This window comes from Phasianus colchicus, chromosome 13 (genome assembly GCF_987193195.1).
Source record: "Phasianus colchicus chromosome 13, bPhaCol1.hap1.1, whole genome shotgun sequence".
Lineage (NCBI taxonomy): Eukaryota > Metazoa > Chordata > Aves > Galliformes > Phasianidae > Phasianus > Phasianus colchicus.
The window spans coordinates 2,601,310-2,610,296 of NC_143448.1; the positions used below are offsets into that span (position 1 = coordinate 2,601,310).

Below are 8,987 nucleotides of genomic sequence, written 5' to 3' on the forward strand. Positions count from 1 at the left end.
GAGGAGGCGAAGCGGGGCGGGGCGGGTTTCGCTCCGGGATTCCCAGTTCCTTTGTGGGCTGCGGCGAGCCTCCGGATTGTTGAGCTCCCGAGGGTTGCAGGGCGGAATTGGGGCGGTGTGCGATGCCTGAGCCCACCGCTCCCCGCTTCTCGGGGCGGGGGATGCTCGAGCGCCGCATGCAGTGCCTCACCGTAACCCTGGGGAGGTGGTCGGTGGCCCCAAGACGTCCCGTTCCTCGTTAACCAAAGCAGCCGTGGCCAACCCGTGCCCCCAAGCTTTGCAAGCCATCACCCAGCCACCTTCCCATACCTCGTGAACGCACCAAACCCCCGCTGCGCCTCGTGGTGGGCTCACATCTCAGACAAAGCTGTCAGTCAGAGAAGCTCAGCTCCAGCACAAAGCAGAGCCCCTGGGCACCTAGCAGCCACGGGGGGCACCCAGGGGCTCTCCCTGAATCATAGGGGGCCGCGTGCCGTGTGGCGGTTCTGTACGTCCATCCTCCTTCCCCTGCTCCCCCTCCGGCCCCGACATCCTGAGCGCGTCCTCGGGAACACAATGAGCCCCTGAGGATCGCCGTGTGCCGGAGGAAACGGCCGTCGGCTTCCTCCGCTCGGCCCAGCCCCACTCGTGTGCGCACAGCGGCGGTGAGACCATGGGCATGTCGGCGAAGGACGAGCGCTGCGCGAGCCCTACAGGTAACGGGGACGATACCTCAGCCCCCGCGGTGCTGGGCAGGGGAGGAGGGCTACCGCTCCGTGCTCCTCACGCTCCCCCAGTCCCTGCTTTGCCACCTTCTCCCTACGCTGCAGCCCTTCCCATTGAGTTCCCCACCCTCCAAGGATGCGCTGCTCTTCCTTGGAAGCTCCCAGCCGCAGCGGTGTCCTTGCGGGGGAGCTCGGCTGGGGGCAGGGTGGTATCCTTGGGGGGGTGGAGGGGGAGTGCAGGGAGCCCCAGTTCTGGGAAGGGGGGAGATGATGAAACAAACAGTGAAACCAAGCCCTGGAGATGGGCTGGGTCACAGCCCTCAGCCCTTGGCATGGTTTTGGACACTTTTGTTTGGACTCTTTGAGAAGACAGCCCCACGCAAGCCATCAGGTGCCTTTGGAACACCGAGGAGACCAGGAGCCTGGATCTGCTTCTATCAGCATGGCAGAGCCACCACTGCCTCCAGGAGTGCCACATGGACAGGCAGTGCCAGCTCTTTGTGCCACCTGCTGACTCAGTGCCTGCCCAGGTGGCACAAGACCCCCTTGGGCAACTTGTCCTTGTCGTGCTGGGTCACCTCAGGGTGGCACCCCAAGCTGGTGGGTTGGATGACAGCTCCTTGGGGCAGCCTGCTGTCCACTGTGTGGCCCCATCCATGGCTGTGGGATGTCAGGGAGCCCTCCCAGGATGTCTCCTTGCTGCCCTGCTGTCCAGTTTCCCATATCTGGGTGTGCTTGAACATCCGCTCACAATGGTTTCCTGTTTCTGGCCTCAGGAGCCTTTCCTGTCCTGCAAGGAGAGGCTTCGTTTTGCTCATTAACCCCTGGCTTCATCCCCAGATGAGGAGTGGCCAGAGGTGGAAAAGGCTGAGAAGTTAGCGAGAGGAGCTGCTCTGAAATGGGCTTCAGGGGTGTTCTATCGGCCTGAGAAACTGGAGGGGCTCGGGCACTACAGAAACAGAGAGACACAGAGGAACGGCTCCATCCAGTCCCGGCTGAAGGTGGGTGTTTGTCGTGTCCCCCCCTGTGGGTGCTCACAGCTTCACACCTCCCCAAGCACGGATCCCAGCCAGGGTCTTCTGCATGGAATCATCATTTTTTCCACTTCTGGGAAAAACCCTATCCTTGGTGGGAGCCTTGGCTGGCATTTGGTGGGAGAAAAGCAGTTGTTTAGGTTTAGTTCTTTAGGATTTGGTACCACCCCTGCCCTACTCAAAATGAGCCTCCTCTGCCTCTGTCTGTCCTTTAAAACAATGCACTAAGGGTGTTCAACACATCCCACGTGTGGGACACAGTGCTCCCCATCGTGATCCCATCCCCCTCCCCACGGTTGGGAGGAGGCAGCCCCATCCCTGCCTGCAAAGCCCACACAGGAGAAGCAGTATTTCTGCACACAGAGATAAAGGATGCACACACCTCCTTGATCAGGGTGACACTGTGAACCCTTTCTGCATAACCTGAAGAACAATCAACCTGAGCGGTCTGATTGTTCTGATTTTGGAAATGGTTTTAAAACTGAAAGGAGACATCTGGTTACTGCTCACCCTGCTGCCTTGGTGACCCCAAAGGGATGCCCTCCCTTCTCTCACCTCATGCATAGTAGCCATTGGACACCCCAAACCTCGCAAACAGTCACGGTAAACTGTGATGCAGCACATTCAGAAGGGGTGAAATGGGCCGTTTCTGCTGCTGGATCAGCTTTCTTGATGCTGTGTGTACTTGGGATCATGGTGAGTGGGGACAGCATAGTGGCAGAGGCAGATCTGAGCTTCTGGGGCTGGAGGACGGCACGCAAGAGTGGCCTGACATGGCTGGGGGCAAACAGAGCCTTCAAGAGCTTCTCTGCTGCCCCTCTGTCCTCTTCTGTTCCTCAGTCAACTGTGCAGTCTTACCTGGAGGGGGTGAGCACTGGGCTGGAGCAACTGCGGTCGGCGGTCCAGGAGGTGCAGAGCGTGTGCCAGGACATGGGGGCGGCGAGGTGGGCCCTGCTCGACTGCGCAGATCGCTTCCAGGACCTGCAGCAGATGCGGGCGCTGATGGCAGAGCACGTGCAGCTGGCTTCTGTGGTCCAGGTGCTGCCCCAGCTCTTCTCAGGTAGGGCACTGGCTCAGTCCATATGGAGTTAGGCTGGAAGTTGACTTGGAGTTATTCCAGTCCAACCCTGGGCTCTGCTCGGGGCTGGTGGCAAAGTCAGAGCAGGTTGTGCAGGCTTTGCCAATTGGGTTTGGAAAGTCTGTGGATGGAGATGCCCCTGCCTCCCAGCACTGTCCTCCCAGGAGCACCTTCCCCTCGTGATCTCCCTCTAACCTGTGCCCACACCCCCTTCCCACCCTGTGCTCAATCCTGGCATCTCTCCTCCCACAGTCCATGAGGTTTTTTCCCATACCCTGCAGCTGCTCCGTGAGCAGCACCTCTTGGAGGCCCACGCAGAGCTCATGATGATGGAGCACCTCCGGGATGACATCCTTTCCCAGCTGCACCTTCGTGGGCTCTCCAATGCCCAGGCAACTGTGCTGTCCTACTTCAGCTGTCTGCAAGAGCTCAACGAGAGCCTGGCCAAGCAGCTGTGGGGCATCGTGAGCAGCAGCCTGCAGCTGGTGCGGGAGGACCCAGTTCTCTTTGTCACCGCCATCAGGATCATTGAGCGGGAGGAGAAAATAGATGACACTCTACTCCTGGATGCCACCTTCCTGCCTCCTGGCCGCCCGAAGGGCTGGAGACAGAAGTTTTACAATGTTCTCCAGGAGACCATCACAGCAGCTCACTTTAATGCCATCCGTATGGATGCTGAAGGCCCGGGGCTGGCCAGGCACCTCGCTGCACTGCAGAGGGACATCGTGTTCGAGCTGCGTGTGGTGAAGGACCTGATGGTCCAGTGTGTCCCAGCACACTACAACATCCTCAGTGTCTGCACTGCCACGTACCACCGGGCCCTCAGTGGCCACCTCCAGGACATCCTCCGAGAGGACCTGGACAAACAGGCACTCTTCCTCCTCCTCGAATGGGTGCTTCGCATGTACCCCAGGTCAGCACCTGCCTTGCAGGCAGGGAACCAGGCTGTCACCAACACGCAGCCTCTGGGGACCTTGGGGAGGGCAGTGTAGAAACTGCAGGCAAACACAGCCCTGTCCCACCTTTGCCCTCCAGCCCGGAGGTGATGGGTCACCCTGACCTCCTCCCAGAAGTGGATGTTTCTTCTCTGGGCCCCCTGATCTCCCCTGAGCTTGTGGATCAGACAGAGAGGAAATACGTGGAGAAAGTCAAGGTGAGCGAGCAGGGCAGCAATGGGTGTAGGTTCCCAGGCATGGCCACCATGCAGGCATCTGCTCTGACACTGGCATGAGGCCTGGGGCTCACTGCTGGGCTGTGCGTTGGGTCTGGGGGTGTTGGTAGCTGATTTTGGGACTGGCTGTGGTGGGTATCCATCCCACAGGCGAGCGTGCTCGAGTGGATGCAGAGGACCCTGGAGGTGGAGTTCAAGGAGTGGTTCAGAGAAGAGGAACCTGAGATGGACCATCAGGGCTTCTTCCAGTCTGCCCTGCCTGTCATTGTGGTGCAGGTGGGTGCCCAGCACTGTGGTTGACCCCAGGCACTTTTGCCCCAGGCACTTTTGCTTTGGTAGCTTGTCCAGGGTCACGTTGTTCTGAGATCTGGTCGGGCTCTTCTTTTCCCTTGTGTTCAGTGCTCTCTGGGGTGCAGCTTGGGGCAGGCCGTGCTGAGAGCACCCCAAAAGGGGCCATTGCCCCTGACTCACCTCCACTCTCTTTTCCTTGCACAGATGCTGAGTGAGAATATCCAGGTAGCCTCCTTGATCACAGATTCTCTGCAGCAGAAGGTCTACAACATGGCCCTGGAGGAGCTCGAGGCTTTTCTGGGACGGTCAGTGGAACCCCTCCCTCCTCTGCCCATCCTTGCAGACCCTGGGTCCTCACAGCACAGCCTTTCTACCCACGGGGCTGTGTCCCAGCTCCTGGGGGCCACCAGATCCCAGGGTGTGTTGCCCCAAGCGCCTCTCTGGTGGTGCTGAGCCCTGCTCTGGACTCCTAGGGGATCCAGAATGGGTCCAGCTATCCTATACTGCCCAAGAACAGGCCACTGCCAGCTTGGCAGCAGTGAGCTGGGAGGTTTGTGGGAGGCCCACGTTCCCCCAGGTGCTGCAACAGCATCCTAGCTCTGGGCATTTGTGGCAGGAGCTTTGCCTGCCCATCACGGATCACTGGCTGTGTTGCAGCCTGAGGGAAGTCCTCGTGCAGTGTGGGAAGGAGCACCAGAAGGATCGGACCGTACCCAAGCACTATGTTCCCTACCTCCTGGCCATGCTCAACAACAACCTGGCTCTCAGGTAATGCATGCCTCATGGCTGCCTCTCAGAATAACCACCACAAGGAAGCTGCATGTTCTCCATCTTCCTTCACATCCTGGGCTAACTGTCCCCTCCCTTCTCTCTCTCTCTCCTAGCTCTTCTATCCCCTCTCTGCACCCCAATGCTTCTTGCAGAGAAGTCCCTGCATCCCTCCGGGCTGCTCTGGACAAGATACAGAAGAAAGCCTGCCAGCTGCTGCTGGAGGAGCTGCTCCTTGACTTACAAGTATGTTTATCCACAGCCCAAGGCTGCTAAGGATGCAAAGACCCCTCCCCAGCAAGAACAGCACTATCGCTACCCTGTTCTTGCTTAGCTTATAGGCCACGTGCTCCATGCTAGCAAGCAGCATTCAGCCAGCTATCATCCCTCAAACATAGCTCCTAGACCTTGATAATCTACCACCAGCCTGCCAGCACCACCCGGTATCACCGTGGCACATGGCCCCAAGCCCACCAACTGACAGGGCCAGGGAGCCACAGCCCACCTGGCTTCCCTTGCACTCCTTTTCTGTGGCTCTTTCGTGGCACAAAACCAAGGAGGGAGCATATCCGTGCAGAGGATACAAACCCATGCGTGACTGCCTGAGTCGTTTCCTGCCAGCATAGTCAAATTTAGCTTTCCTGGAGCCTGGAGCAAATCTGGAAAAATTAATGGCATTGCTATTTAGGGCTGGAAGGTGAATGCCATGGAAACAAAGGAGCAGCTTGGAGACTGCCACACTATGGAGAGACTGTGCCTTTAGGCAGGAAGGTCCTGCCTACAAGGACAGCAGGGGAGGAAGAGGTCAAACCCCCAACCAAAAGCATGTTATGTCTACACAGGAAAAGGAGCAGAAATTAAAACTGCATCAGGGCAGGCCAAAAGCAAGTGTGTGAGAAGCAGCTTGCTGCCCCAGATCTCAGGTGCTGGCTGTGGTGTAGTGCCCAGCAGTGAGAGTGAAGCTCTGTGGCCCAGGGAAAGCCCCAAAACACTGACCTGTGAGCATCAGGAAGACCCAGGAATGTCAGTCCTCATGTTTCCCATCCATTTCCTGATGTAGATCACTGTTTTATGTTGGCTTTTGCCAAGCAGGACCCTCTGGTAGCAATAGGCTTGGCTGAGCTGCCAGGCTGCAGGAGGGCAGGTGCTATGGGATGCTGTGCCTCTCTTCAGCTGGGAACTGCTACAAGAGCAATGCAGTGCAGGGCACCTTATGCTTCTCCTGTGTTCATTTCAGCCCCTCTACGTGCAGCTGCCTTCCCGCAAGTGGCTCTCTGGGTCCCAGCTGGTCAACAGCATGTGTGAAGTGATCGACAAATACACGAAGGAATTCTCCCACGTCAGGAAGCCCACCTTCACGGTACAGCTGCTGCAGGGCTTCCCTCTGATGGGCTGCTGGTTTGCAGGATGAGGGTGTTGGGCAGTTGGTTGCAGTGCTAGGGCTCGGGATACAGCCCAAAGGGTGCTGGGAGGGGAATAGAGATCTGCTGGATGTCCCATATCCTCCAGAGCATCCCATAGGGCACCATCACACAGATTTGCCCCAAATTCAAATGTCTTTCCGCCTCCTTTCCCCTCTCCTGGGCAATTTGTGGCCAACCCCCAGAGCTAACAGCTTTCTTCTGCCCTGGTGCTCAGGTCCTGCTGATGGAGAGTGAGCTCCTGGTGGCAAGCCAATACCTGAGGGCACTCATGCAGAAGAAGATGGTGTGCAAGAGCAAGGAGGAGAGGGGCCAGTTGTGTGACCGCCTGCTGCAGGACGCCACGCAGCTCCGGGAGCTCTTCTGCAGCCTGGTGAGGGATGCCTGAATGTGGTGGGGAATTGGGGTTGGGCTGTGAGAGTGGGGCATTGCACAAGCCCTGGGGTAGCCCCATAAGCGAGGTGAGTGCAAGGAGCTACGAGCTGTTCCTGCAGCTCACAGCAGATGGAGAATTGCATCAGCCCACGAACAGCTGTTACACTTAGGGTAGTTGTGTAGCCAAGATGGGAGGGAGCTGGCTGGGAGCTCACCCAGGTCACACTTCCCTTCTCAGGGCCTGGACAGGAGCCAGCAGAGCCTGGAGGCCGTGTTTGCTCTGCGGGAGCTGATCTGCCTCAAAGATCCAGGGCTACTCAGCCTAGAGGTGCTGGGCTTCATCACCAAGTACCCCGATGTCAGGTAGGAAACTCAGCTCTGCTCACCTGTGACTGGGCATGACTGCTCTGGGGAGCCAGGCTCGGGCTGGAGAGCATGCATGCAGAAACCTGGGCTCCCTCCTTTGTGAGGTTTCTTTTTGCCATGACCCAGATTTGAGGGATTCCTGCAAAAACCCAATGACAAAGATGGAAAAGGAAAAGCAGTTCTGCTGCGGCGCTCACCTGTCCGTATTTAGTCATCAAAAGGGTGAGACATCACGAATCACCTAATTGGAAATGTCAGAATTGACCAAAATCCATGAAGTGCCAAGATGAAAACTTTAAAAGTTTTATGGGGTTACTTTCAAGCCGATTAAAAAATCAGCTGGTTTGAAGTTCCAGCTCTCCCCAGCTTGAGCTTCTCTGGATCATGGGAGATTTGAGGGACACAAGCAGGGCTGCAGGGGATGATGCTGTGAGCCAGCTGCTCCCAGCTCACCTCCTGCTCTCTGCCCAGCGATGAGCACATCTCCACTTTGCTGGACCTCCGGGGTGACATCTCCAAGGATGTGAGACACGTGGTGCTGGAAATGATGGCACAGAACCCCCAGCCTCTGCCCGAAGGCTACCGGCCCATCTTCAGCACCATCCTGGTCCCTGCACCTGAGCTGCCCTTCTGCCTGCGCAAGGCCAAGTGTGCCTGAGACATCCCACTGCCTGCAACAGCCCTGCTTCCCACTGCCCCACTGATGTATGGACCGAACAGGACAGCTCCAAGGCTGTGTGTGGGGAGAATGGAGGGACGCAGGGCATCCCCACACCCTGCCCTGTGTTGGGACAGTCTGGATACATGACATCCTGCTCTGAGCTTGCCTTGCTGAGCTGTTAACCCTCCAAGCAGACCTAGGAGACCTGGCTCAGGAGAAAATCAAGGCTGCTTAGGTCTAGCTTACTGCCTGGAGGAGAAAGAGGATCAATGGAGCAAAGGACAGGGGGCTACAGCTGGGGTGAGGCCAAATCTCTGTGGAGCTGCAGCAATTCCCAGTGCATCCAGAGAGGCAGAGTGACCTGTGTGTTGGTTCTTTTCTCACCACAGCTCCAAAACTGGAGCACTGCTAGACCCAGGCTTACGTGGTCTTACAGGACCAGCTGGGTCCTGCATGGATCTCAGCCAGCTCACTATGGCTAATGACCAGAGAGGAGAAGGAACACACAGAACTCTTGCCATCAACTCTCTCCCTGCTGGCATGAAGGGACAGACCTGAGTTCTAGTGATCTGCCCAAGCTCTCTGGTCAACATTTACAACAGCATCAAAGTCCAAGACTTCAGTACTTGGGAGAATGTGAAATGAGTCCCAGCTTCCTCCATGATGGGCAGATCTTCCTGGGCACAATCATCCTCTGCTGCTCTCCATCCCTTGGTCTTCTTCTCCTTATATGCCAGGGGAAGGTGAGGAGCAAAGCATGTTGTGTGCTCTGCTTCCTTGGAACCACACAGCTTCCTTTTGCCTCCTCCTCCTGCCTGGCCTGCACAGCTGTGCCACCCCTGCAGGCACCTTGGGCAGTGGAAGGGCTGAATTCTATGCTCTGCCACCTCTTTCTGCCTTATGATGGGCCTGATCCCACTGCTGTTGTATGGCACTGATGCCAAAAATAAAGACCTGAGCTCTGCAATCACTTACCTGTGTCCAGCCAATGTGCCTCAGGGGAGCAGGGCATGGGGAGCACAGAGCAGGGACCACATCCCCATGCTCAGGATTATCCCAGGGATGGCTCCTGGCACTCAAGTGAGCCCAGGATGGTGATGGGGGATTTGGGGGAAACC

At 57.3% G+C, this 8,987-nt stretch overlaps 1 protein-coding gene across 2 annotated transcripts; it reads left to right on the top strand.

Moving 5' to 3' along the window:
* Positions 1–42: 42 nt before the first annotated feature.
* Positions 43–8,839, top strand: EXOC3L1 (exocyst complex component 3 like 1). Of its 2 annotated transcripts, XM_031615197.2 has the most exons (13): positions 43–695; positions 1,545–1,705; positions 2,579–2,798; positions 3,069–3,729; positions 3,852–3,969; positions 4,138–4,263; positions 4,483–4,583; positions 4,936–5,046; positions 5,163–5,292; positions 6,284–6,406; positions 6,685–6,840; positions 7,081–7,205; positions 7,680–8,839. In XM_031615197.2, the coding sequence occupies exons 1-13, from the start codon at positions 653–655 to the stop codon at positions 7,864–7,866; spliced, it is 2,262 nt and encodes a 753-aa protein (XP_031471057.2). In that variant the 5' UTR covers positions 43–652; the 3' UTR covers positions 7,867–8,839. The 2 variants fall into 2 exon arrangements, with proteins under 2 accessions (XP_031471057.2, XP_031471056.2); XM_031615196.2 differs by lacking the exons at positions 43–695; positions 1,545–1,705 and having other exon boundaries at positions 1,714–2,798.
* The last annotated feature ends 148 nt before the right edge of the window (positions 8,840–8,987 follow it).

What these genes read in the sequence shown, in the direction of transcription:
- EXOC3L1 (XM_031615196.2), top strand. Translation starts at nt 2,297, where the DNA reads ATGCATAGTAGCCATTGGACACCCCAAACCTCGCAAACAGTCACGGTA. An exon ending in AATACGTGGAGAAAGTCAAG is followed by an intron (nt 3,970 to 4,137) that starts GTGAGCGAGCAG and finishes TCCATCCCACAG; the next exon opens with GCGAGCGTGCTCGAGTGGAT. An exon ending in TCAGGAAGCCCACCTTCACG is followed by an intron (nt 6,407 to 6,684) that starts GTACAGCTGCTG and finishes CCTGGTGCTCAG; the next exon opens with GTCCTGCTGATGGAGAGTGA.